The sequence below is a fragment of the Aspergillus multicolor genome (assembly GCF_047715735.1).
Source record: "Aspergillus multicolor strain CBS 133.54 unplaced genomic scaffold BDW74scaffold_9, whole genome shotgun sequence".
Lineage (NCBI taxonomy): Eukaryota > Fungi > Ascomycota > Eurotiomycetes > Eurotiales > Aspergillaceae > Aspergillus > Aspergillus multicolor.
The window spans coordinates 679,516-704,519 of record NW_027395960.1 but is presented as its reverse complement, the minus strand read 5'-3'; the positions used below and the strand labels follow the sequence as shown (position 1 = coordinate 704,519).

General features: G+C 52.1%; 8 protein-coding genes across 8 annotated transcripts; 1 reads left to right on the top strand and 7 right to left on the bottom strand.

Moving 5' to 3' along the window:
• Positions 1-382: 382 nt before the first annotated feature.
• BDW74DRAFT_151630 (putative DUF221 domain protein) lies at positions 383-3,846 on the bottom strand. The gene is made up of 3 exons (XM_073724222.1): positions 3,411-3,846; positions 2,812-3,354; positions 383-2,759 (listed from the first exon to the last, which is right to left on the bottom strand). The coding sequence occupies exons 1-3, from the start codon at positions 3,486-3,488 to the stop codon at positions 546-548; spliced, it is 2,835 nt and encodes a 944-aa protein (XP_073585004.1). The 5' UTR covers positions 3,489-3,846; the 3' UTR covers positions 383-545.
• A 710-nt stretch (positions 3,847-4,556) lies between these two features.
• gmdB (general amidase GmdB) lies at positions 4,557-6,387 on the bottom strand (the record flags this gene model as incomplete). Its single annotated transcript, XM_073726688.1, has 5 exons — positions 4,557-4,672; positions 4,726-4,810; positions 4,860-5,723; positions 5,770-6,045; positions 6,097-6,387. The coding sequence occupies 5 exons, from the start codon at positions 6,385-6,387 to the stop codon at positions 4,557-4,559; spliced, it is 1,632 nt and encodes a 543-aa protein (XP_073585003.1).
• An 82-nt stretch (positions 6,388-6,469) lies between these two features.
• BDW74DRAFT_151626 (uncharacterized protein) lies at positions 6,470-8,746 on the bottom strand. Its single transcript, XM_073724221.1, has one exon. It carries the CDS (start codon positions 8,322-8,324, stop codon positions 7,029-7,031), a length of 1,296 nt encoding a protein of 431 aa, XP_073585002.1. The 5' UTR covers positions 8,325-8,746; the 3' UTR covers positions 6,470-7,028.
• A 384-nt stretch (positions 8,747-9,130) lies between these two features.
• Positions 9,131-11,043, bottom strand: BDW74DRAFT_140405 (OSBP family protein). Its single transcript, XM_073722511.1, has 4 exons — positions 10,649-11,043; positions 10,249-10,574; positions 10,147-10,201; positions 9,131-10,085 (listed from the first exon to the last, which is right to left on the bottom strand). The coding sequence occupies exons 1-4, from the start codon at positions 10,715-10,717 to the stop codon at positions 9,288-9,290; spliced, it is 1,248 nt and encodes a 415-aa protein (XP_073585001.1). The 5' UTR covers positions 10,718-11,043; the 3' UTR covers positions 9,131-9,287.
• Positions 11,044-11,478: 435 nt separating this feature from the next.
• BDW74DRAFT_177290 (uncharacterized protein) lies at positions 11,479-13,593 on the bottom strand (the record flags this gene model as incomplete). The annotated part of the gene is made up of 9 exons (XM_073728844.1): positions 11,479-11,790; positions 11,843-11,926; positions 11,983-12,039; positions 12,090-12,328; positions 12,386-12,580; positions 12,630-12,754; positions 12,806-13,288; positions 13,338-13,377; positions 13,440-13,593. 9 exons carry the CDS (start codon positions 13,591-13,593, stop codon positions 11,479-11,481), a joined length of 1,689 nt encoding a protein of 562 aa, XP_073585000.1.
• A 450-nt stretch (positions 13,594-14,043) lies between these two features.
• BDW74DRAFT_151619 (fructose-bisphosphate aldolase FBA1) lies at positions 14,044-15,879 on the bottom strand. Its single transcript, XM_073724220.1, has 5 exons — positions 15,721-15,879; positions 15,431-15,624; positions 15,265-15,375; positions 14,910-15,212; positions 14,044-14,861 (listed from the first exon to the last, which is right to left on the bottom strand). Exons 2-5 carry the CDS (start codon positions 15,536-15,538, stop codon positions 14,301-14,303), a joined length of 1,083 nt encoding a protein of 360 aa, XP_073584999.1. The 5' UTR covers positions 15,539-15,624; positions 15,721-15,879; the 3' UTR covers positions 14,044-14,300.
• Positions 15,880-16,917: 1,038 nt separating this feature from the next.
• Positions 16,918-17,574, top strand: BDW74DRAFT_177288 (uncharacterized protein; the record flags this gene model as incomplete). The annotated part of the gene is made up of 1 exon (XM_073728843.1): positions 16,918-17,574. The coding sequence occupies one exon, from the start codon at positions 16,918-16,920 to the stop codon at positions 17,572-17,574; it is 657 nt and encodes a 218-aa protein (XP_073584998.1).
• A 775-nt stretch (positions 17,575-18,349) lies between these two features.
• On the bottom strand, positions 18,350-21,468 carry BDW74DRAFT_151614 (RCC1 domain-containing protein). The gene is made up of 3 exons (XM_073724219.1): positions 20,400-21,468; positions 19,718-20,322; positions 18,350-19,659 (listed from the first exon to the last, which is right to left on the bottom strand). Exons 1-3 carry the CDS (start codon positions 21,283-21,285, stop codon positions 18,565-18,567), a joined length of 2,586 nt encoding a protein of 861 aa, XP_073584997.1. The 5' UTR covers positions 21,286-21,468; the 3' UTR covers positions 18,350-18,564.
• Positions 21,469-25,004: the final 3,536 nt, after the last annotated feature.

Here is a 25,004-nt window from a genome sequence, read left to right as displayed (position 1 = left end):
ATCAGGAACCATCCGTCGACAACGCAGAATCCGGATATGTCGGAGACTAGAAGTGAGTGGCTCAATCGGTTGAGGTGTCGCGCCAGGCAGCGACGAATAGGGCGGGGATTCAGCTTGCAGGGGGGTGGCTTTCATAAGCTGTCGGTGCGGTTCGAACTAGCAGCCGCATCGTACTCGGCTCAGGGCGTGCAACGTGGAAGCCAGGGCTGCCAGCAACTGTGAGACTCCAGACTATCCGTGGCACCGACTTGGCCGGGAAGGAGCGATCGGCCCCGTTTAATACCTTTTTGGTAAGCACGCCTGGTGCCTGAGGCTGAGATCAGGTCGCACAGCCTACGGAGTATTATCGAGGTACATTTCACGGAGTACGGGGTATAATTGCTTAGAGAAAGTTAAACACCATGTCTATTAATTGATATTCATATACAGGGGTATCCCAGTATGTCCAATCATAAAAACCACCCATATCCAAGCCTCTCCGCTATACACGGCTGAGGGTATATGCAAATGCAAAATGAAATAATCTATCACGCTAAAAGCAAAAATCACCTCGCCGTTCGGTAATGTTCATACGAGGTAAAGGCAGGGTCGTCCTGGTCAACAGGGCCGTAACCCCCTCCTGGCCGCCACGACTGCAGGGGTGACGCTGGCTGCTGCGGCTGCCCCAGGAGCTCTGATTCACTCTCGTTCTGATGCTGGTAAAGCCCCCTACTCATCCCGCTCTCCGTTCTGAATGGTGGAGGGCGGAACGCTGGGTGCATTCCCTGATTCAACCGCGGATCGTGTGCTTCGGGTTGTAGTATAGGCAAGCTTGGGACAGAGGGTGCGGGAGAAGACGCCCGAGAAGAGGTAGGGGACCACTCGCCTAACCCACTTCGTGGTGTATGCGAGCGCTCGGTCATGAGATCCTCTGGTCGGCCGTAGATACCTCCGCCAAACTCCTCCTGGAAGTCCGCACGGTCCTTGTAGTATGAGAAATCGAGGTGGTTTTCTGGGACAACCTCGAATGGAGCCGACGAGTCCGGCATGGTCTTGCCAGGCTGAGATTTCATCATCGGGTCCATCACGATGTCTGAGTACTCTCCCTCTCCTTCGTTGCCTCCCAATCGTCCGTGGTAGATCTGCTTGAGCGCGTCTGCTGCCTTAGCGTGCACCATAGGCGTGATCAACGGCTTGAACAGAGCTGGATGGCCGAATCTGGAACTGAGTCGGTCTCCAGCGGACTTGCTAGACTTGCCGACAGCGAGCGCCTCGGCATCGTTGAGATTAGCCTTGTTGTAATAAGTGATGCCGTCATCGAAAGTCCTCACGCAGTACCACTTGAATAGTAGCATCAGGAATGGAAGCGGTACGACACTATACACCATGTTCCACGTTCCTCGCGCCTTTGCCACAAGACCAATAATCACGTTGGACAAGATAGCGGCAAATACCAACCGGTTGAAAAGCACGCGCCAAAATTGACCACCGGATTCGTTCTTGGTGATGAAGATGTACATCAGCATGTACTTCTTCATCATCGCATCCACGCCGAAATACAGAGCAGTAACCGGCAGGACAATGGGCTGCAGGGTCGCGAAACAGATGGCAATCGTTGAGTAGTAGAGGAAGTAGTTGTAATAGCTAGCATAGTCGAACGCTGGCGGCGCTGTCCATTCGATTGTCTGTCGGGGCGTCGGTGCGAGGAAGGTTTTGGCAAACCAAACCCAAATGAGATGAACAAACTGTACCAGATCAATAGCAGCACCCATGCTCCGCTGCAACAGATAAGTCACCCAGAAGGGAGAGACGCCGCACAAGGCACTGACAGCTTTGGTGTAGAATGCTCCATCCTGAACAGCTTGCCAGGGATCCTCATTTTTGTTCTTCAAGTCGATGACTGCCGCAATGAATGTCCATACCGCAGAAAAGAGAGAGAACACGATTAGGTTGTTGAAGACGAAGAAAGAGTAGAGATGCCTCAGGACGTGCTGCTCTCTAAGAGTCTTGGTCACGTCACCGGTTCGAGTTGACAAGCGACGGAAGATGATGGGCAGGATCAGATAGAACAAAGACGTCACAGCAGGCGACAGGATACCTTGAACAGCAGCCCAGACTTTGCGATTGCTGTCAAGTTCTGTTTGAAAAGCTGGCCAAACAGAACCCAGGTTTGACAAGTTGGAAAGGAAAACGGCAATCAATGCGTTCGGCGCAATCCAGACAATCGTCAAAGCGCTTACCCACAGAAACATGACGAAAGCCTTCCATTTCCGAGCCGATTTTGACAGCGTCAGGTTCTCCCAGATAAGATCGTGCGGTCGTGTCGCGAGGCGGATAGTTGTACCGCGAGGGTGCTTGTTGCGAGCAACGTATGCTACCGCATGGGCGTGTTCAATCTTGTCCCAGCTGACGAACCCGTACGGCATCGCATTTCGTTTATCGATAGAGGCCCGAACATGACGGATCTCCTCCTCGAGCCTCGAAATGCGGTCAGTGAGAAAGTCAATAGCATCAACCTTGCCACTTCCACTCTCGGCCCTATATTGACGGGGCGGGCGCATAGTTGGGCGGCATGGCGGTAGTCGATCGGGGTTCTTGAGATACTTGGCTAAGACGGATTCGAGTTTTCGCACGAATTCCTCGTGTTCTTTGATCAATTTCGGGAGTCCTTTCACGTTACGTCCGACAGATGACCGGGGGATCGCGGCGGTGGGGTTCAATTCGTCTGTTAAGCGGAGAAATCCTTCATCGGTGCGTACATCTGGGGGAATATCGGTGATCTTATGATCTGGTTAGGTATTTCGAAGTGATGACTGCAAAAAAGTAACGCACCATTAAAGTCCGCGCATGAAGACTTCGCTGGTAGTCGGAGCTCTCAAAGTACCGTCTGCGCAATGCCAGAACCGCTTTGTAGTTCCTCCACAAAAAATAAGCAATAATGATGTCAAAAGCCCAAGCACAGACAACTTGACTCCAAATCGCATTCACATTGACATAGAGCGGGGTCATGATCGCAAACGCGGTAGCTCCGTCGGTATTTGTACTTTGGGTAAGGTTGACCGGAATCATGACACCACACCCAATGATGCTGAGTAGGATGAAAATGTTGCGGCACATTTTGGTGAAGCGGATGAAGATCGTCGCATCGAGACCGACACAATCCACCAGCTGGGCCTCTTTTGTACGAATGACAGGCTTGATCCAGGCAAAGAAGCCTTTCCCAACCGGCGGCGGAGTGTGCTTGCGGTCGGCATGTTTGACTTTGGGGGCATAGACAAGTGTATGGCGAGGCCGAAAGAGAGAGAAGACAAGGGCGAGGAGGATGGCAACAGAAGCGGAGGTAGCTAACGCAGACCAGACGGCGTTGGTTTGGAACTGAGGAGTCAGTGATCTGTCTTGGAGAAGTTAAGATATAATACTAGGGGACATACTGCCGATTTAAATGGGTCTTGGATAAGCTGGAGGAACTCCTCGGCGCTGTCACGCCGCCAAAGAGCTCTAGAGTCCATGGTATAGCGAAAGAAAAGACAGCATGGGTGAACAGCCAGGAAGAGGAATGGCAAAGAGAGGCCTGCAATAGCAAGCGAAAGACAAGCGAGCGACAAGCGAATAAAGGAGCCTAGAATCAAAGAACGAGAGATGGCCAAGGACGATCGATGGCAATGGGACGGACTGGATCGCGGGCGTCGTCACAGCAGGAAAGCAGATCTCCAACGGAGGCGTTCTAGAACCTCTCAGCCCAGATTACGGGTCTGCCTGCTAATATAGCCTGCCCAGAGTGCCCAGATGGGGTCAAATAGATGACTGCGAAAAAGCTGGAGAAAGAGACGGTAGTGTTCGGCCCTGGACCCTTTGCCGGAGATGAAGATAAATAGCAAGTCATAGTCGCAGCAGAAAAAGAATCAACAGTGTGGAGATGCTATTTTTGGCCCGCTAATCTTCTCTGGGTAAAGATCCTGGAGGGACCGGCGAGATGTCTTACTTTTGCCATCCGCCGCCTACCTGATTGGGCCATTCTGCCGCCTGCTGTCTCACCTGCCCGGAAAACCGGCGGCCTTGAGCGCCTCACCTACGTGCAGAATCCACGAGGCAGCCTGCGAACCACGGACCAGCGTCTCCCAGCGTGGCAAATTGTTAATAACCATCCAGCACTGACGTGGTTGGCAAGTTGAGAATACAACATCACTGAAACGTTTTTCCGCTTTGATGCCTCGGTCTCAATGATGCCTCAGGATTACATTGTCAGTCGTCGTCAGTGACGACGTCACACGACACCAGGGTCCAGGCCAGCATGATTCAGGAACCTACGGAGCAAGTCACTATACTGCGGGGCCCTAAGCTAGTACGTACAATATATCCTGCGATCATAAACTGTTCGTCGGTAACTGATTCCTGTTAGGTATGCTTACAATAGTCCAAAAAGCGATCTATCCAGTTGTTATGTACACCAACTGAAAATTTTGTACATATGAGTGGAGTGGCTGCGCTAAGTATGCGTTCAAAATTCAATACGCCCTTGCAGTCTGCAGATCGGGTGGATCAATGATCCCTACCTTCAGATAACGGATCGACTTTTGTCAGGCGCGAATGTCACGATCAATAATCCTCGCCGCAGTAAGACACTTCTCGTCCTGAAATCGCGGCGTTATGATCTGAAGAGCACAAGGGGCTCCATCAACGGCTGCGGGATCGTCTGCTACTGTCAGCTTCCTTACTACCCCTAGCATAGGGCTCAGGTTCACGCACAACTTGGCTGGCCGCCGCCCACTTGCATTGGCTCTGGATCCAGTTCTTTACTCGCTTTCCCATACGGAATGATACATGCCGGGTACTTTTGAAGGTCAGTAATTATCGAGCGGACTTCGATGGGGTGATTTTACGTCGAGCAAGTTCCATATAGCCGTATATGGCGGCCACCCATATGTATCGTGCGGCACGGCTGTATTTTGCGCACCTGGGGCGAGAATGACATCGAGGCCATTCTCTACGATTGCCTTGCGCCAGGCATCGCTGTTCTTCCTCCGTGCGACCTGTAGGGTTTTGATTTTCTCGAACACTCCCAGGTCTTCGGTGAGATAGGGTGGCCCTGAGAACATTGGTGAGGCAAGCCCAGCCACGGACTTTATGACTGGTTCTCCGCTCGGAGTGATATGGTCGAGACGTGGTCCGTAGGTAAAGTACTCGAATGCCAACCGATTGGCGTCCGCAACGTCTCGAGATGGATCAATCGGTAGTCGAATGATGCGATGGCCCTTTCTCTTGAGGGCTTCAATGGCAGATTCGAGTGCCCGCTTGACAGGTGGGTGAAGAGGGAAGTGTGTATCCTCTGGCGGGACCCCAATTGTGAGGAGAGGTTTAGACTCAACACATTTGTTCCATGGCACTGCGGCAGCTTTGGCGTCATATCTCCAGGGTTCTGCGCCTAGGATTCGGGACATGAAGAGCTCAAGATCATCGAAAGACTGGGCTAGCGGGCCCGCCGATGGCGAGATCATCGGTGTCTCTTCTGCCACACCGGAGACCTGTCCGCCAAAAGGCACTCGGTCCGTTGTCGGCTTGAAGCCGTACGTGCCACAGCAAAGCGAGGGGATTCGGATCGATCCGGCGACATCAGTTCCGACGCCGAGGATAGAGCCTCGAAGGGCGATGAGAGCGCCTTCCCCGCCACTTGATCCTCCCGCAGTGAGGTTGGTGTTGTGAGGGTTTAGCGTGCGGCCGTAGATGTTGTTCTCTGAATCGCCGGTCTGTCTACATTAGCATATCTAACGGACATCAAGTGAGAATACCAACCATCATTGTCTGCGGAATATTCGTCTTGACATAGAGAACCGCTCCAAGATCAAGCAACAGGTTCACCAGCGCCGAGTTCTCCGTTGCCACTCCATTCTTCAGGAAGGAGACATACCCCACGGTTGTATGCGCACCTTTGACTTGAAAGCTATCTTTGATACTGATCGGCAGGCCGTGCAGGGGGCCAACGACTTTCCCTTCACGCTGAAGGTACTCATCAAGGAACCGTGCTCGCTCGAGGGCTTGGGCGAAGAAATGCTCGGTCAAGCACGACGTCTATAATGTATCAGAAGTAATTAGGACAACACCTGGGTCGTGACAACCCACCAACTGCTGCGCAATTGCCGCTCTCTTGCAAAATGCTGTTGTAACAGCCAAAGAGCTCACGTCTCCCCAGGCCAGCCGCTGAAGAAGCTGTCCTGCCGTATAGTTCTCCGTGATGTCCAGCTCGGTTTCAGAGAGAAGTCCACTCTTCCGCACAGGGTCCGCCTGCAACAGACGGCCGTTCGCCGGAAGCGAAGCCATGAATTCCTCGCTCAGTCTCCATTCTGACGGAATCAGAGCATCCAACTCTTTTCGCCGCTCGGCTACAATTTCTTGCCAGGTTTCTCCCGCCATGTTGATCCAGCTGGTACGTCGGTACGTCGGTACGTCGGTACGTCGGAAGTAGCAGATAAGACTCGTTCGATGGATAGGTAAGTGACTACGGCTTCAAGGTCTCAGCGGCAATGCAGGCTTTATAATAGTAGCGGCAATCCTCAATTATTCAGCTCTCGCCGATTCTGATTAATTGCAGAGCGGGTATATTGTCAGCGACGGCAACTCCAGCTGAAGCCAGCTCCAGTTTGACACTCACAGGCGCTAAGCATGGCGGGGAATACGTATACGCCGGTCAACCCACCGGCGCATTCCCATTCCTGACTGGGCCGCCCGTCAAAGATCTCCAACCCTAAGACCCGCGGATCCAATAAGGTCTGGGCGGCCTGAGGTCATGCCCCATTGTCTGTTGATTTGGCGTCTTTCGTCTAATTAATGGATATGGTGGTACGTGGGCCAACTTGCTACTTAAGGGACTGTATTCACGTTGAGCCATTTGGAAGATTCTTTGCACCTATTTACGCATGGTGGTTGGTGCTTGCTCAAGATCACGTCTCCGACGCCGATCAGATTATGCTTGGCCCGGTGGCTAGTAGTTGGCATCCAGTCTTGATATCTACAATCATCTAAGCGCGAGATCAAGGGCTGCTCGATCGATTTTATCACCGACAACAAGCCCCATCTTCCTCCTTTTCCTCAAAGCTAGGCCCAAGCACTCCTGTCTCCTTGCCTCTTTCCCTTGCGCAAAAACAACTCTTTTCGACGCTGACATCGGCAACCGCGACAGCAAGCGTCAACTGCGGCTCAATCACACGAGCCTCGTCCTCTTTCCCCAGTCGCAGAAGACACTCATAGTACCCTCTCAGCGCCCAAACGTTGTTGGCATGTCGTCTCGCCCGGATTGCGGAGTTATCGAGGCCTAGGTCAGTCTTGTACACGGCCAGCGCTTTCTCGACATGGCCTTGCTCTAGTAATAAAGCGGCATACGCATGACGAGCAGGTTGCATCCAGGACCAGGGCTCGCTATAACCTAAGCCGTCGTCGAGCTCGACGGCATGAGCCAGATGCTCGAATGCGGTGTCATAGTTGGCCAGCCGGTACTCAATTTCTCCATCTAACATTGCGGAAGCGATGGCTAGAATGTCGGTACATTTGTTTGGGAAATCGAGGCGTGTCTCTGGAACGGATGCTGCGGCGGCAGCATAGAGGCTTCGGAACTTCTTCGCTTCAGTAACATTCCCTGTTGCTGCGTGCGCGACACCCTTGGCGTAGTATGTCATTGCTGTCGTAACACAGTACAACTCTTTATCCGTCGGAACAGGCAGGTCATTGATAATCTCATCCCACAGCCCAAAGCGGACCATAACATGCGGACGAACAGACATGTACACCTCAACAAAGTCAGCCAGACTAGTCAGGAGCTCTATCGGCAGCGTCTTCTCCATGCGATCAACAGCATCCAGCGCAACAGCCTTCTGGCCCGCAAACATAGCCGCATAGATGAGAGTATGATAATTATGCATGCGGTAGTTAGAGTAGAAATTCATAGCACCCTCATGAGCAAGGTACTTCTCGTCCGCAATAGTAGCACGCTGGTTCGCCCGTATCGCAGCCCGATAATCTCCAACCAGCACATCCAAATGCGAAGGCATATGATTCGCATGCCCTGAATCAGGCACAAGTTCCCGTAAATGGTCCGCAGGCACAAGCCCCAGCTCCGGCGTCGGCGACATCTCAATCAAATGGATATAAAAATGCAGAAGACCAGGATGCTTCGACGAATTCCCACCCCGCAACGCCTTCTCAAGCACATTCTTCGCATCGAGCGTCCTAGTCCCCGGATTCGGTTTCCCACTCTTCAAATCCCACAGCTTCCACGGCGTCAGGCTCATCAGCGAATCCGCGTACAGCGCCGCAACATCAAGATCGTCTCCAAAGGCGCCATACACCTTCTCCATGGCGTCAGCATACGCGCGGTTCTGCCTCGCATACTCTCCAAAATCCTCCGCCGGCTTATCACTCGTAAACCTTGCCTGGAGGGCTTTAATAAGCGCCTTCTCAACATCCGTCGCAGACCCCGGATCCTCATCCGCAAGCTCCCCCGCCCTCTGAGAAGCGCGATAAGTGCGTCTAACAATCTCCCCCAGATTCTCGCCGAAGAATTCCCACGTGTAGTTATAATTCGGCCCCAGCGCGTACGCGAGTCCCCAGTGCGCGATTGCACATTTCTCGTCGTGAATAATGGCCTGCTCGAAGCATGTCGCTGCTTCCTTGTGGTTGAAGGTGTAGACCCATGTTAGGCCGCGGTTGAACCACGTTTGGGTTTCGGGGGATGTGGTTGTGATGGGGCGGTTGAAGGGGCCGAGGTTGAAGGGGTAGGGTATCTGTTTTGGGATGGGGTTTATGGACATTGTGATCGATGATGGTGAGGGGTGTATGGTCTGTTGGGTATAGGTATGGGGTAAGGTAGAGGGGAGGGGTTGGCACGGCGTATCTATACTGCGGAGGATTCGGCTGGCCGCTGGGCTTACTTAGTGCGGGGTGTCAGCCGTTGTAGATCGTGGGCTAGTGAAGCTTTCAGCTCACTGACAGCGGCGCCGGGCCCAGTTATACTGGATTCATATAGGTAGTCTACATTCATAGGTTGAACCATGGTCTACTTCGTATTTTGACTCGGGATCCCCACTATGCCATTGATGATGGGACCAAGATGCACGGGTCTCTTCTGTTAGCTGTTTCGGGAATCATCACTACGAACCTGCAGGACCAATAAAGCATTATCTTTTGCACTATGTACAGGAAGGAAACATCCGTAGCCAGAACATAACCAAGTGAATCTATTAAACTTTGCCTATCCCCAATCTTGCCGTCGTAACGGGACACAGAACCGAATATAAACAACCGTATATAACCGAGCACATTTAGTTTGACACTCCCAAACCCTCGCCACCCGTCTTGTGATACGGGGGCTTCGCACCAGCAGCCTTCTCCGGGCTGAATCGCCACACACCGCCGGTCTTGTCGCTCTCCAGAGTAGTCAGACCAGCCTTCCTCGCGAGCTCCAGAAACTGCGGGTCCGAGTTCTCGTCGACGCGGTTGAAGAAGCGGCGCTCCCATTCGCGGCCCTCGGCCTTTTCGATCTTGCGGAGCTCGCGCTGCGCATTCTCGATCTTGCCCTTGGCTGTGGAGACGGCGTCCATGTTGCCTGTTTCGATGTTTGCCGAGACGTCGCTCCAGGCGCGGCGACTTTCCCAGAGGTCTTGCTGCTCGATAGGCGCAAGTGTGAGAGGGGTGGTTTGCAGATTCGTAACCGTCACGGTCTCAATGTCCTTCTTGGCCCTGGCGTCCTTGATGGTGAATTCCTTGGACCACTGGCCGTCGATTGTGTATAGGGGCTTCTTCTCGCCCTCGCTTTCCTTGTACAGACTGGCTGTGAAGGTGTTCTTCTTTCCGCTCACCCAGCCCTTTCCAGAGTAGCTGATCTTCGAAACGTAGCCATTGCTGCCGACGATGTAAGTCGACTTTTCTAGTTCCATAAAGGGGTTTCCGTAGATCAGCGATTCGACGTGGAGGGCGGGGAGGGTGATGACATATTTCTCCTGCTGGGATGGGTCGTTCTTGTCCGCGCCGGGGGGCGTAAGGGTGTACAGGGCATGACCGATCTGTTTGACGTAGATAGTGCTGGAGAACGAAGCTTTCTGGGCGTTGTATCCTTGCAGCTGCGAATAGATTAGTTTCCCCTGAATATCGCAAGTTGGACACGTGGACAAAACGACGAACCTCAACTCCATGTTTCTCATTGCGGATCGCATACGCGGTCGCCGGGGGGTGGTGGCTGCTCAATCAGTTACGTATTCCTCACACTTTGACAGGCATACCCACCTAACTTGCTCGCTAATCAAGCTAGTCTCACCCACATTCGCATCGCTATTCCACTTGCCAAGAAACAGTTCTCCGAGGAACGGATTCAGGGGCTTCTTCTCGCTGCCGAGTTTCTCGCTGCGGCTGCAGTACTGCTGGCGGAGGGTGCTGAGGAACCACTTCAGGACGGCGAGGGCTCGCTTCTCCGGGTCGGATTCTTGGGCCGGGGCGACGAACAGGGCGGGGTGCTCGGCCCAGTAGGCAGAGTACTCGGTGAGAGAGGTGCCGGAGAGGATGAAGGGAGGTGCGGTCAGGGAGGAGAGGTCGCCGTTGAACGAGGCGATTGACTGGTGCCAAGCGGGGTGAAGTCAGCTGTGATCCTGTGCTTGCAGGGATGGAGGGGGTAAAGTTGGCAGCGTACCTTGAGGAAACTCGACCACGTGGATTTGTTTTGGGCCGGCAGGCTGGAGGCAGCGTCCTTGGAAGACATGTTGACGGTTTATTGTCCGATGGTTGCTAGGTAGGTAGTAGGTATGTGTTGGTTGATGATGAGGTACTCGTTGAGGTTTAAGTTCGTGTGTCACCAGGCAGCAAAGGGGCTGATAGCCGGACACCGAGAGGCGAGAGGAAGAATAAATTGAAGGCCTAATAGGCAGACGATGGATAAATTAAAGAATTGAGACGAGAGGGTCTCGCAACAACAGATTTATTAAAGATGGAGCAAGGAACCAGGGAGGGGAGGAGGTGTTCTGGGGAAATTTGCGAGTCCTAACCGGGTCGTCAGAGGCTCCGATCTCGACGTCATCCTCCACTCCTCCCCACCTCGCTCGCGCTGCACAGCCCAATTATGACGACGCTGGCTCAACACCTGTCGCCAAAAGTGTCAATCTTGGCCGTTATTGCTATCTTAAAACGCCGTGCCTGACGATACTGACAGGCAGGGTCGTGGCGAACAGTCAGCTGGTCCGAACGCCAAATCTACTTCGGTGTGTCTGAGTGGTGGAAATATATCCGGGAGCAGTGTGAGGATGAAAACGGAAGAACTGCCATGCACATCGCAAGACCCTGGCGCAAGAACATCTCCACCATCAATCTTGAGCAGCCAACAAACTCTGCTACTATTCTAACCTTAACACGATCATCGAGATCGCTGTGGACAGGAAATTGTGGACTGCGATCTTATCTGATGCCTTGGCGAGCTTGTTGAGCATAAGGAATGGATACGTCTAGAATGACATGCAGCCCACCGTATCACTTACTTCCTGCACCGTCGGAAGAGTGGCCACTCGTGCTCTCTACCACTTCCACTCCCTCAGCCCGAACCGAAGCAGTCTTTGTCGATGTTCTAGATTCTGGTGCATCAGGAGCGACCCGTACAGCAGTCGTCTTGCGTCTATGAGCCTCAACAAACTTCCTTCCATCCTCACGGCCCTTTTCAACGTCAATAAACGCGATAGCTATCATTGCAGCAAAGCATATAGCGAACAGAAATGGGAACCCCATCCAGTTGTTCTGGGTGTCGTTGATGATCGCCTGGATGACATTGGGACCTATAATGGATGACTGCTTCAATTCAGTAGAAATCCAAGCGGACAGGTGGTCCAAGGGCACTAACAGCACGGTTCGTGATTCCAAACAGCGCGAAGAACATGTTGTCGTATCCTGGCGGCATGAGCTCGCTAATCATCGTTTGGGCGTACTGCGTTAAGGCATTAGTACCAAGCCCAACCCTAGAGAAGCAGAAGCTCAACTTACGGCATAGTATGGAGCCTGAAAAAGCCCAAATATAATATTATAGAAGTAAAACTCCCACTGTGCGCGTCAGTACTGTATCAGCACTTCCACGATGGGTAGCAGCTTACCCGGTTATGGTACCCAATGCGATGCGTCCACAGTCCCAACATGCCCCAGAAGGGTATGAGCACGGTGAAGAAGTTGGTGAAGAGGAACATCCGCTTCGTTCGTACTTTGAAGTGCTGCTGGAAATACCAGAAGCCGAAGGTTGAGGCGATGGAGCATACGGCTTGCGAGATGCCCAGGCACGTTAGTTGTAGGAAGGAGAAATCGATGAAATCATTTTGAATGATGGATACCAGTGTTCCTGTCAAATTCTTAGTGCAATCCTGTAAGCGTGTAGGTGTCAAAAGGAGGCATGTACCTGTCGTATTCAACCCATCAGCCAGAAGGAAGTAGGCGATATAGTACAGAAACGTCTGCGGCAGAGACCGTACCTTCCTCATTGCCAGCCATATCTGCTTGAATCCGATAGTCGCATAGTTCGAGCCCTCTGGGACTTTAGGTCCTGGCCGCTTCTGCTGAAAGATAAACCACCACACGCCTAAGACGACCCAATCTGAGCAACATCAGCAGCTGGCCAGCACCCACTACCAAGAGTCACGCACACGAGTTCGTCAGACAGATAGCCAGGTTATTCGCATAGTTGTTACCCTGCATGGGCAGCAACACGCTGAGGTTCAGAAGCAACACGGCCAGATAACCGATGTTACTATGTGCCGTGGAGATATTCCTGCACGACCACATGAGCAACCCTGTAGCGAAAAAGAGAGAGCCCACTCACGAGATATGGTTCCTCTCCAACGACTCCACTGCATCGTACCCCCTCTGATTAATTCTGCCCTCCCTCAAATCCTCCTCGCGCGCCTTCCGAACATGCGGCATATATCTCGCGAGTTTCGGGAACACGGCCGCATAGAACACCAGCGTAGCGCCATACGCAACATACGTCACGATATACAGCCCCATAGCACTAGGCCACTGGCTCGGGTCTCTGATACTCAGCGTCCCATACTGCAGAGCCCAGCAGACGACCGTCAGCCCGAGGAGTAACCACCGCCCGAAAGAGCCGTAGTCTGCCGCACTGCCTAACCAGACGAAGATGATTGTCATGAAGGTGAAACTGAGACCGTTGGCGATTAGCACGACCGAGGAGACGCTGCGTGTTCCGCCGGCCCAGGGGACTACGCAGGGGGATGAGTCGGTGCAGGGTTGGCGGGGGCTCGTGCCTGGTTGCCAGCCGGCGCCGTTGAGGGACCATTGGAAGCTGTGGTTGTTAGGCAGGGTATAGAGGGTAGACATGGGATGGTGCTTACAGGGCCTGGGTGTATGAAAGAGGCCCTACGCCGTTGTCACCTTATTGTGAAAGAGACCGGATTAGTTGCGGTACTATAAGATAAGGATTCGTCCAGATATACCATTGTAGTAAAGGTAGTAAGACCATAGTTCCCTCCGGGTTGTTGATGGGGCATCAGTCGAGTCCTCTTCCGCTGCAAACAGGCGATCGTATTCATCCCTGTCTGGTTCGGTTTGGCTCAGGGCTGGAGGTTCCCCCGCCACACGGGAGGTCATCTCGCTGTATTTCTGGTCTATTCGTTATACAATGCGGGATATTGATGGAAACACGAGAGGTTATGATGGTGATCGAATGATCAATCGCGACGGGTTGATGAAAGGACGATGGCATTCCTGCAACCCCGCTCAACAAAACCTAGACAGGGATGGTCATGCGTCAACTTCTTATCGCTGATCGACAGTAGAAGCCTACCGGAGAGAACCATTGTAGGTTAAAATGCGCTGCGCTTCCTTTCAGGAACAATTTGATAATGTTATGGATTTCGGTGTACTTAGCAGCATTTCCTGACTAGCATACATCATCTTGAAAGCTCCAATAGAATTCAGAAGAACGACAGACTATAAAAAGCCGACCATTACTTAGTATGGATATCATTAGCACTTTTTGACGACTCCTTCAACCGGTAGGCTGAATGAGAAGAGACTATATAGATTTCACTTCTATGGTGTAGCCCAAGTTCAAGTGGATACGATGGGCCAGGCCGGCTCTCCTACTCTAATTGATTACAAGCACAAGTCGCCTATTAGTGTTTCACTGATGGATTGATATCATAAGATACATCGTCAATACCACGCTAACGCCATCCCCATCTACTGACAAACTCAAGCTTTTCTAGGCTGTACACATTCTTTCATTGGTATCTCGTCGCCTCATATCTGTATAATCATGAATGTCCAAAATTATTTGCAAAGTCATAACTTCTTTAGAGCTTGCCAGCGGTGTTGAAGTCCTCGAGAGCGACCTGGACACGCTTGCTCATGGTCTTCTCACCCTCACGAACCCAGACGCGGGGATCGAAGAACTTCTTGTTGGGCTTGTCCTCACCCTCAGGGTTGCCGACAGTCGACATAAGGTAGTCCTTCTTGCCGAGAATGAAGTCACGGACACCGGTGAGGTAGGCGTACTGCATGTCGGTGTCGAGGTTGACCTTGACGACACCATAGCTGATGGCCTCCTTGTACTCGGCCTTGGAGGAACCGGAACCACCGTGGAAGACGAAGAAGACGGGCTTGTCCTTCTTGGAGCCGGTCTGCTCCTTGACGTAGGCCTGGTGCTTGCTGAGGAGTTCGGGGTGGAGACGGACGTTGCCGGGCTTGTAGACACCGTGGACATTACCGAAACCAGCGGCAATAGAGAAGTAGGGGGAGATCTTGGAGAGAGCGTTGTGGATGGCGAGGATGTCCTCGGGCTGGGTGTAGAGGGAGTTGTTGTCGACGTCCTCGTTGTTGACACCGTCCTCCTCACCACCGGTGATACCGATTTCCTGCGACAGTTAGATCAAGGATTTTGCAGCTAAGGTGGAAGAACTCACCATCTCGAGCCACTGCTTCATGGGAGCAGCACGCTTGAGGTACTTGGCGGTGGTGTCGATGTTGTAGTCGACGGGCTCCTCAGACAGATCGATCATGTGAGAAGAGTAGAGGGGCTCGCCGTGCTGCTTGAAGTAGGCCTCGTCGGCGTCGAGGAGACCATCGAGCCAAGGGAGGAGCTTCTTGGCGCAGTGGTCGGTGTGGAGGACAACGGGGATGCCGTAGGCAGGAGCAATGCTGCGGATGTAGTGAGCAGCGGCGATACCACCGGCAATGGAAGCGGCCTGTCCATCGTTGCTGACGCCCTGCGCGGGTTAGGTTGGTTTCATTTACAATTGTGGTTTTTTATGCACGCACCTTGCCAGCGAAGAAAGCAGCACCACCCTGAGAGACCTGGAGGATGATGGGGCAGTTCTGGTCGCGAGCAGCCTCAAGGCAGGAAACGACGACGGAAGAGGAGGTGACGTTCTGTGGTATGTTAGAGTAACTCCTTCATTGGTGAGCCAAGCAACAAAGGACGTACAATGGCGGGGACAGCAAAGTTGTTCTCCTGAGCGTACTCGAAGAGACGGAGAACGTCGTCACCGACGATGACACCGGACTTGCGGGAGAGCTTCTCGAGGACACCCATTGTGATTGATGTGAATAGATAGAAGTGATTAGGTAGAGGCTTGGATTAGAGATGTGGAAGATGGAAGAGGGGAAGAAGAAAGGAGGCTGGAAGAAGTTAGAAATAAGAAAGTCTGAGCTCGAGGCCTTTACCGAAACGACGAATACGGCGGTTAAGTAAGGAATGAGGGGCAAAGAACTCACCGGGTAGTGGGGAAGTGATGTAAGTGATGTATGAGTGATGTTACGACTGGTAGGCAGAGAAAAGGAGAAAGGACAGAATCAGCGTCCAGAGGGGATGAAGATCTTATTAATATGGCCAATTGGCCCCGGCTATCTCCTGTTTTCGTCTCTGCAGTCCCGTTCTCGACGGTTCTCGGTCTTGATTCTTCCAAGTTGCCTGCCGGTACAGCTGTTGCTCTGGTGGGGTTGGCTGAGGGATTATGACGCTCTATTGGTGCCTTAGGCCATAGCTCCGAAACTCCCCGCTATCGGAATCGAATCACATGACATCATGCTTGCCGTCGCCGAGTCAACCACGACTCGACCACTTCACTGCTGCTCTGCTGCAGGGCTGATGGCCTTCAACCTCAGCCAAAGAGATGCATCAGATTACGCATGGTCTTGTATCCAGCCGGGGATTCTATATCTTGTCGAGACAACATAAGACCAATAAACGAAACAAGCTCGGCTGAGCTCTAAAGAATTAACCCATCTCCGTTTTTCTTTCGTGCCTCAATCTCAGATTCGGGAAAATAGCGGGGTTCCTGCGTTAACTTCCCGCCAGTCTTGGGCCTTCGGAGCACAGCGCTCAGAACAAGTTGCAGGCTCGGAATCCTGACACTATTCACAGCAGTCTTATGCGGTTGCCTCCGGAAAGCTCTAGTAGTAGGACGTTGGATCCGGCACTCTCTCCCTATCTAGGTACAACGGCTCTGCTACCCAACCGTTCCTGTCGTCTCATACTTGATCATGCGATGGCTGTACGCGGTTGGAATCATTCCCCCCAGACATACTTATACTGATGTGGTTCTTAGATTTTTGTGTAGATGACTCACTCGAACCTGCTGGAAAGACTCTGCTTTCCAAAATGTACTCGGCTCAGCAATCTAGGGCTGGTATTCCGCCATGACTCTCAGTACTTCATCCTGTGTCATGAAACATTAAAGTTTTCAACATACTAATAAAAACCTCTCAGAGTGGCCAGCAGTTGAGTGTTTCACTTGTTCTTCTTGATATCCTCTTTTTTTTTTTGCAACAATTGTATATTGACTGCATTTCGTCTGCTTCTACAATTTCAACGCTTCTTCACCAATATCAACGCCTTCTCAGGTCCAGGTTATGATAGACGACCTCAGAATACCACCTGCCTGCTGCCCAAGCCCGCAGAGACCAAGCCAAATGGACAGCGACTCCGACACTGTGGACGGCCAGTACTGTCCAACCCTCCAAAGCCCCCTCTCTCCAATCAGCGGATATCCGCCATCTCAAGGAGTTGAACCGCCTAGACGTATCCCGCGGTCTACTCGGTTCGCCGACCCAGACGACTTCCTCCGGCAATTTTACAACGATCTCGCCGAGCAGATGGACGATTGGATCGAAAAACTGGATAACATCCAGGAGTCCGTCAGGTCCAAGAAGTTGTTACATGAGGCCCCTGCGCTTCAACCTTTTGCTGATGCTGATGGTGCAATCCCAAAGCCTCTTCTACCTGATGACCTCAACGCGGAACAACCTCCCGTCTCTGGGGCAGGCCTGTATGGAAGCCATTATGCTTTTGCCACTGACCATAACTTGGGCGGTGACTGGGGCCGTGACAGGGGTCACTACGGTCAGAACAGCATTGCGCATCTTATGGACCACGAGACGGATCATGTCTATACTGTGCCTACTGGTGAAGACGACGACGTGGACTATGTCAAGCTGAATGCGGCCATAGATGAAGACTGGAGCAAGCTCCTGCAAATCAAATCGCACATCAGCGGCGTCAAGGACTCGTTGGCGAAGTTGGGGAATCTACATTGGTTCTTACCTGACAGGGTTCCCTCTCCGGTATGAGCTGCTGCTACATCCTCAAGGCATCTCACAAAATGCTATGGTGACGGGGCTAGCGGGAATTGGGGGTCAGTGGTTATCGCAACCTTCCCATCGCTCCTGCCATTGCCCTTGCTCTTTCTAGCTCCCTCAAAAGTCATGCCTTGCGAGGTGGGATACAGATTGTGAGATGCCTGCCTGCTTTGGCTTCGCTCTTGCTTTCACTATTGAGTTTTTTCCTATTTCGGCGCTCAGGTTAAAGATTGAGATGATACACTTTTGCTTTCAACATTCATGTCATAATAGAGTTTTATTCGCGAACCAAATCATAGCATTAGTCTCCCCTTTCATCCGTGATCCCGAAACCGTAATTCGAGCAGGAGTTGCATCCTGTCCAATCCTCACATATCCTGCAAGCGCATACCCCTGACCGGCGACGCGCACGCCGAAACCCTTAAAAGCTCGGTAGCATCCATACCACCATACCATTATACCTGAAACCACAGGTGCACCGCAGATTGCGTAGTACCTTATTGTATCAAACAATGAAAACCTTAATACTCCGGATCTACAGCGGCAGGAAACCTAAATTAACTTCTGATGACTTTAACTCTACCATGGACACGGTAGGCCTCGGAACTTTCGTCCGTACTCCATATACTCCGTACTCAGTCCAATTGTGGCTCTGGGGTATTGGGCTGGCTACCTGGGCTGATGCGGGGCTTTGTCATATCGTATGGATATTGATTAGGTGTCTCTTTGTACTTCGTGGGGTATGTATGCTGGTATATAGTGAGTTATATACAGTTCTATATGCAGAAACATCTAGTCTAAACCGGTGGATGGTTCTATATACATGTATATTCATATATACAAACAATCCACGCTAAAGCAATACCGTGAATAGCCAAGCCAAAAAGCAATGCAGAGTATATATACAAGAAACAACCATGGGATCCCCATTCCCATTCCCATTCCCATCCCAACTCCCATCTTCAGTCTCAAGCCCAAGCCTCAATAAGGTCCCCTGGTAGTGCGGCTCCGGTTACTGCGTCTTAGGCCATTTTCGGGCGCCGGTACCCCAACCGCCTCCGCATCCGGCTCCGCATCCTCATCAACAAGCAAGATGGTAAAATGTGCACCCACAGCAGCCGAAACAACTCTCCCCCGCCTCTGCGGCAGCACAAGCTCCGTCGCCAAATCACAATAGTTGTTTCCGTTGAGTCCGGCAGCGTTAGGATCGAACAAGGGTCCAGTCTCTCCGAGTTGGCACCAGCCATTCCGCCCCCAACCCATCGCTCTCCCGTTTTCCAAGACCGCAACCGTATGGGTGGCCCCGGCGGCCACCTCGCTGACCCTGCCCATCACAGCTTTTGTGGTGTCTCGAACCAATATGGGGCGGTCTACGACACCCTTGTCGATGTCGAGGGGGGGGCGGGCTATTTCGTCCATGGGGTTTCCCACTAGACCGTAGGACACATGGCCCCAAGCCCGACACAGTCTGTCGTTGTGTGGTATAGCAACACCATATTGTACGCCCGCGCTGACAGATGTAAAACACGGGTATTGCTTGTTGAAGTAGGGCCTAACCCTAGGTAAATCGAGGTTCGTGGGAATTCCATGGATCCAAGTGTTTGTGTCAGTACCAATATAATCCATGTGGCCCGTCTGGTAATGTTTGTTATATCCCCAGGAATAAATATGTTTGTCCTTAAAGGTAACAAAGCTCTGGTACTTGCCTGTGCTGATGGTCTCTACTTCGAAATCGTACTCCTTCCTCCAACGTGCATCGTTATCTTTACTAAAGGCACAAAGGCCTACGTTAAGGCAGGTGAAGTCGGTAGAGCTCCTATGACCGAGTTGACCGTTTTTGTGGCTGCCCCAGGACCTGACACAATCTCTATCGCACAGCATTGGTGTTTTAGACAGGTTTCCAGCAGACTGAGCTGTTACTGCGATCTGGGCGAGGACGTGCTCGGCGCCGGCAGCAAGTCGTTTGACGTTTTTGAGTTCGGTGTTCTTTGGGTACCGATATGGTCGTTTTTGGAATTTCATGTCTCGGCGGAAGCCAATCACTGGCGTATTCCAGTATTCTTTAGCGTCTCCCTCCTATACAACACATTGGATTAGCATTATGTTCCACGCCAAATCGATGCAAGGGACGTACTCTGAAGGTTCCCCAACCCCACACATCACCATCTTCCGTCAGGACGAAACATGCCGTATCCGTTGCCACGACCTGCACGAATCTCGAACCAGGCCTTAACCTCGGGAATACAACTTCGGCTGGTGTTTCCCTAATTTCAGTTCCCATATCGGGATTCGGTTTATCCGGTTCTTTTGGTTCTTTTGGTTCTTCTGGCTTTTCTTGGTTTTTTTTGTTTTTTGGGGTTTTCTTTGCGGATCTAGCGGATTTCGAGCCCTTGGCGTTCGCTTCCTCTTCCTTTCCCTCGGCCTTGAGTCTTGCTAATCTTTCAACTTCAGAGGGGCGCGTCGTATCAATACCCTTAAAATCCGGTGGGTCCCTTCCCAGCTGAGCGTACGAATTGTCACCCCAAGTGAAAATCTTCTTAAGGTCATCGGAGAGAGCAATGCAGTGCCAACGGCCAGCCGCTACCTGTACGAACTTTGGAAGCCCGGGGGTTGTGTTTTTGGTGGGCCGCGTGTACGTCTTTCGATCGCCCATACCAAGCTGGCCGAAGTCATTTTCCCCTAGGACATAAAGAGAACCCTTCGTGGTGGGGGCCGTATTCTTAACTCTCAGAGATGGTGCTGCAAAGAAATTGGCAATTAGTTTCTTACATTGTAATGCAGATCCTGAAAATGGGTGAAGGGGATGGGTTTCATACGGGGATCTTTTTTCTTTCTTTTCTTTGCACCCCCCGGGTTATCAGACGGCGTAGCTGCTGCTCGTTTGGTGCTACTTCTTGTTACTCTACCGGTAGCCTCTCCGGATCCTGCAGCGCCTCTGGCACCTTCAGCTCCAGCGCCATTGGTGGCCCCGGTGGCCCCGGTGGTTGTTGCCGTCGGATCGTTACCATCAGTGCCATTTCTTGCGCTTCCTCTGGGCCTGCCTGTTCCTGGACTTCCTGGAGATTGATCACGATTGCCCAAGTTTATTTTTTTTGGCCCTCCTGCGCGAGTGCCGGCGGCAGCGGTTGCCGGACGTTTCCTACCTCGTATGGCCTTTGGGGGGGGGTTTCGGGTCATCGTCGTCACCGCCAGTGTTCGCTGAACTGTTATCATCTTCCTCCTCTCTTTCGCCCTCTTCTTCCTCCTCATCCTCATCCTCTCCCACTCCATTATCCACATAATCGAGGTCCGACTCCCTCCCACTTCTACCTCTCCGGCCTGTAGACGGACCTTCCCCCTTCCAGTGAACAGGTGCATGAGACACCGTCGGTTCTCCAGACCCATTGCACACTTGTGGACGTCCAGTTCCAGAGTCTCCTCTCCAACGAGGATCTGCATCAGACACATTTGCTTCGCCAGCTCTAATATGCGTTCGTCGACGTCCGGTTGGTGAAGCTTCTGGCGGAGATCTAGAGCCCCTTGCTGCAGGACCACCCCTTGGAAAATTATCCCCAGAAGAACTATCACCAGACGAATCATAATCAGACGCACCATTGCCAAAAAGACCACTCCTCGGAGACACTGACACACCCGGACAACCACAGAAATTGGACTCTCTTGGAGTGGGAGGCTCAGAAGACATTGAATCAGTAGGAAAGCCATCGAAATCGGCCTCTCTTGGAGTTAGAGGCTCAGAAGACATTTCCTCTGAAGATTCAAACTCAGGGGACACTGACACACCAGGACAGCCATCAAAATTGGACTCTCTTGGAGTAGGAGGCTCAGAAGACACTGATTCAGTAGGACAGCCATCGAACTCGGCCTCTCTTGGAGTGGGAGGCTCAGAAGACATTGGCGACAACGGCTGCCGTAGAACAGGGAGATTTAGTGCCCAGATGGCATTATACAAATCGGGGTTAAGCTGACTTACAACCTCCTCAAGCTCTTCAGATCCATATCTCTCTTTCGCAGGCCGCTTTTCTGGTTCTTCCGAGGTAGCTTTCTCGGTGTCTTCATCTGTAGGTGAGTCCGTAGGCGAACGTCCTAGCAGAATATTTTTCTTATTCAAAGGGAAATTAATCGCCTCCTCTCGCGGTGATAAGGGCTCAGGGTTCCATCCCCCCGGAAAATCCATATTGAGATGGCGGTTAGAAACCGCTCGACCCTGCCGCGACCCCTGCCTATCGTTGTCGGCTTTATCGGCATTGCTACCTTTGTGATTGGAGAGCATGTCGTCCGAGTCTGAGCGGAAATTATCGTTCTTATCGTTGCTGGCGTTATCAGCATTGCTGTTTTTGTCATTGAAGTGGAAGCCGTCCGAACTTGAGCGGGAACCCTTTTGACTATTGGAGCGGAGATTATCTTGGTCATTAAGGGAGAAACCGCCCTCAATTGACGGAATTGGTTCATCAGGACTGAGTTGTTGCTCGTCCTCCTGCTCGTCCTCCTGCTGGCCCTGCCGCTTGTCCTGTTGCTTATCCCGCCGGTCGTCTCCCCGGTCGTCTCCCTGGCCTTCTCCCTGGCCTTCTCGCTGGCCTTCTCCTTTATCAACGTGATGGCCATTCCTCTCACTATCTTTACTTCGATTCTTCTCCCCTTGCTCATTTTCGACCACTGAATTGGGCTCATTCGATTGTGATACTGAGGAGCGGGGCGCATTAGAGCCGTGATCAGGACCATCATTTCTCTGACTAGAAGCAGCATTTGGAGGCGATACATCCCATCCAGCATCTGATGGCTGTTTAGGACTTTGGGACCAGAACCGTGGGAATGGCGGTGGAGTGCAACGTCTTGGTTCCACAGATTCTATTCTGGTCCAGAACGCAAACCCTCCGTCACCCATTAGGGTTGCAGGCGGATTTAGAGGGCCTGCCAGTAATTCTGGGGTGGTTGGTATAGAGCCGGTCGAATCGCTGTCTGCAATAGAATCAGAGTCTGTGGAAGTTTGGTCCTCGTCCTCATCCCCATCCTGTTCTACTGCTCGCTCAGGAGCAGAGGACGGTGATGTTCTCCCAAAAGAAGGCAAGTTATCCTCGGGTTTTGTAGAAGCGGAATCTGCACTGTCTAGACTGTCATCCGCCTCTGGCTGCGGTGGTAAATTAGGAGGAGAGTCTAATGCTGCCCAAGCCTGGCTAGGCAAGCCATTGCCGTTCCACACGGAAGTAGGTTCATCGCTGGGAATTTGTGCCTTATTTTCCCTCAGTTGTGCTGGCCTGCTAGAGGGCAGGTCTGGCACCGTTTGCACAAAAGCAGATGAGGCACTGCCAGGCGGCGCAGCAGCGCCTCTGGCTTCTGTAGAGTCTTGTTCATTGTTCTCTTTCGTTGGCGCTATTTGCTCGGGAGACAGGTCTAGCAATGTTTGCGCCTGAACTGGCAAAGGATCACGAGGCTCTGGAGCAACGTTGATAGCCGGCACATTCTCTTCATCAGCTGCAGGTAGGAGGCCTGCAGGGTACCCTGCTAATGCTGGTGCAAACGCAATCGAGATATCACCAGGCTGAACGACGTCTTCGTCTTGAGGCAGACTCTGGGCCCTGTCTTCCGGTTCCTCTGGTCGGTTAGAAGATCGGGCGAGTCCTGGTGAAGGCCTGCGAGCAGGAACATCGTCAGAGAACAAGCGAATAGGGCTTGTCGCGGGGCTGGCGACTAGCGCCTCATCGTTCTCGTCCTCGATTGACGGGCGTGGGACGTCTGGGTTGTAGAAGCGGGAAGGAGCGGTGGTGGTGGTGTTGGATGGCAGGTCATCGTCGGAGCCAGAGCTGGCGTCGGAGATAAGAGGCTCCTCCGGCCCCTCCTCCTTCCCGCTCCCTCCTTCCTCTTCTGGCACTTCCTCCCGCTCTCCAGCTTCTTTGTCCCAACCCCCAGCACCGCCATCCTCACTCGACGTAGCGCTATCCGAATAGAATCCCGATCCTGGCGCCATGAAATTCCATGGGTCTCTCCTCTCATTACCTCTACTCTCCTCCGACTGCTCCGTCTCCTCAGGGGAATCCATGGGTTCGTCTCCTCGATACTCCACATATTCGCGGATACGAGGAGAAGCAGAAGGGGAAGCAGAGGCACGCTCAGACTCAGACTCAGACTCGCCCTCAGACTGTGTAATAGCCTCATCTCCTGGACGAGCATCATTGTGCTCAGTTGCATCCCCAGCGCCTCCTACTCCAAACCCCAGCGCGCCTGCCAAAACATTAAACGCACCACCCAGCCGCTGCCGAACCCCGATAAGCGGCTTCTTTGGCAGAGCTGGGCACAATGGAGCCGGTGGCAGGTTCCGAATCACCACCTTTGGAGGCGGAGGGAGATCATCGGGTGGCCAGGAGAAACGCCGTGGCAGTGGGGGAAGTACAGCTGGTGGCGAGTGTCGTGGTAGGGGATATTCGATGGGGAAGTCCTTCGCATACCATGGCCGAAGAGACTCGGCGCTAATGGGACGGTCGTTATTATCGTCGTCGTCGTCTAATCGTCTGTTGTGGTTGTTGTTGTATTCGTCGTTGTCGTTGTGCTGGTCCTCATGATCGTCGGCCATCACAGACTTGAGGTAGGGCTCATAGTATCCCTCTGGTATTGGTGGGATTAGAACGTAAGGTATAGCCATGAAGATGTATCTGCGCTATACTGTAAAATATATCAATGTATAGCCACTATCAAAGTGTAGATCGTATTTCATAAAGTCAGAACCTCAAGTATGTATGCTAAAATCCTCCGTCAGGGACAGAATGTATTATTTATCTATCATCAATCACTATCTCCCCAAGTCTGGCTCCAAACTGTTCCATATCTCTTTACTGTCTTGAACATGCATCTATATTTGCGCGCTGTGTAGAGAGTATATACCAAACTCTTTGTAGACGAACGCCCATAAGCTCTTTGTACACACCCAATAGGGTTAGCCGTCTTCAGCAAGTTTTACTCTCAAAGAAAGAAAGCTGTCGGTGAAACGGGTATGATGCTTAACAAATGGCACGAGCCTATTTGTATCTAGCCATCAAAGCAAAACAATTACTTGATGTTTAGGTGTGCAGATTATTTTTAGTTGCCGTTGTAGGTATGTATAGGCAGCGCTGCTCCAGCTCCTGTTTCAACCTCTAATGCCCAAACTGAGACTCGGTATATGTATTTTCAGAGGACCGAGAACATTTCTTATTTTATACGAGGATTCAGACCCGGTGCTGGAAAGTCACCTCTGATTTCTGCGTTGGTGATCCTTCAAGGCTCTTGGACTTTCTACGACTTGTACGCACTATGACTCACTGAGAACTAACTCCCTGGTGACTTCTATATAGAATTGCCGCGTGGCAGCTCGTTATATCACAATTGCGTCTGACGACCTTGATCTCTACTGGTAGCCAATGAACAAAGAGTCTGGTTCATATCGTGGATAG

Bases quoted from the DNA above. Each gene is read 5' to 3' on its own strand.
- BDW74DRAFT_151626 (XM_073724221.1), bottom strand. From the start codon at position 8,324: ATGGAGAAGGTGTATGGCGCCTTTGGAGACGATCTTGATGTTGCGGCG.
- BDW74DRAFT_151619 (XM_073724220.1), bottom strand. From the start codon at position 15,538: ATGGGTGTCCTCGAGAAGCTCTCCCGCAAGTCCGGTGTCATCGTCGGT. The intron at 15,376-15,430 runs GTACGTCCTTTG...AACATACCACAG, and splicing joins ACTTTGCTGTCCCCGCCATT to AACGTCACCTCCTCTTCCGT. The intron at 15,213-15,264 runs GTGCGTGCATAA...TAACCCGCGCAG, and splicing joins CTGCTTTCTTCGCTGGCAAG to GGCGTCAGCAACGATGGACA.
- BDW74DRAFT_151630 (XM_073724222.1), bottom strand. From the start codon at position 3,488: ATGGACTCTAGAGCTCTTTGGCGGCGTGACAGCGCCGAGGAGTTCCTC. The intron at 3,355-3,410 runs GTATGTCCCCTA...CTGACTCCTCAG, and splicing joins AAGACCCATTTAAATCGGCA to TTCCAAACCAACGCCGTCTG. The intron at 2,760-2,811 runs GTGCGTTACTTT...CCAGATCATAAG, and splicing joins TTCATGCGCGGACTTTAATG to ATCACCGATATTCCCCCAGA.
- BDW74DRAFT_140405 (XM_073722511.1), bottom strand. From the start codon at position 10,717: ATGTCTTCCAAGGACGCTGCCTCCAGCCTGCCGGCCCAAAACAAATCC. The intron at 10,575-10,648 runs GTACGCTGCCAA...GCTTGGCACCAG, and splicing joins CGTGGTCGAGTTTCCTCAAG to TCAATCGCCTCGTTCAACGG. The intron at 10,202-10,248 runs GTGGGTATGCCT...CTGATTGAGCAG, and splicing joins TTGATTAGCGAGCAAGTTAG to CCACCACCCCCCGGCGACCG.
- BDW74DRAFT_151614 (XM_073724219.1), bottom strand. From the start codon at position 21,285: ATGGCTTTCCTACTGATTCAATGTCTTCTGAGCCTCCCACTCCAAGAG. The intron at 20,323-20,399 runs GTATGAAACCCA...ATTTCTTTGCAG, and splicing joins AAGAAAGAAAAAAGATCCCC to CACCATCTCTGAGAGTTAAG. The intron at 19,660-19,717 runs GTACGTCCCTTG...TGTGTTGTATAG, and splicing joins GGGGTTGGGGAACCTTCAGA to GAGGGAGACGCTAAAGAATA.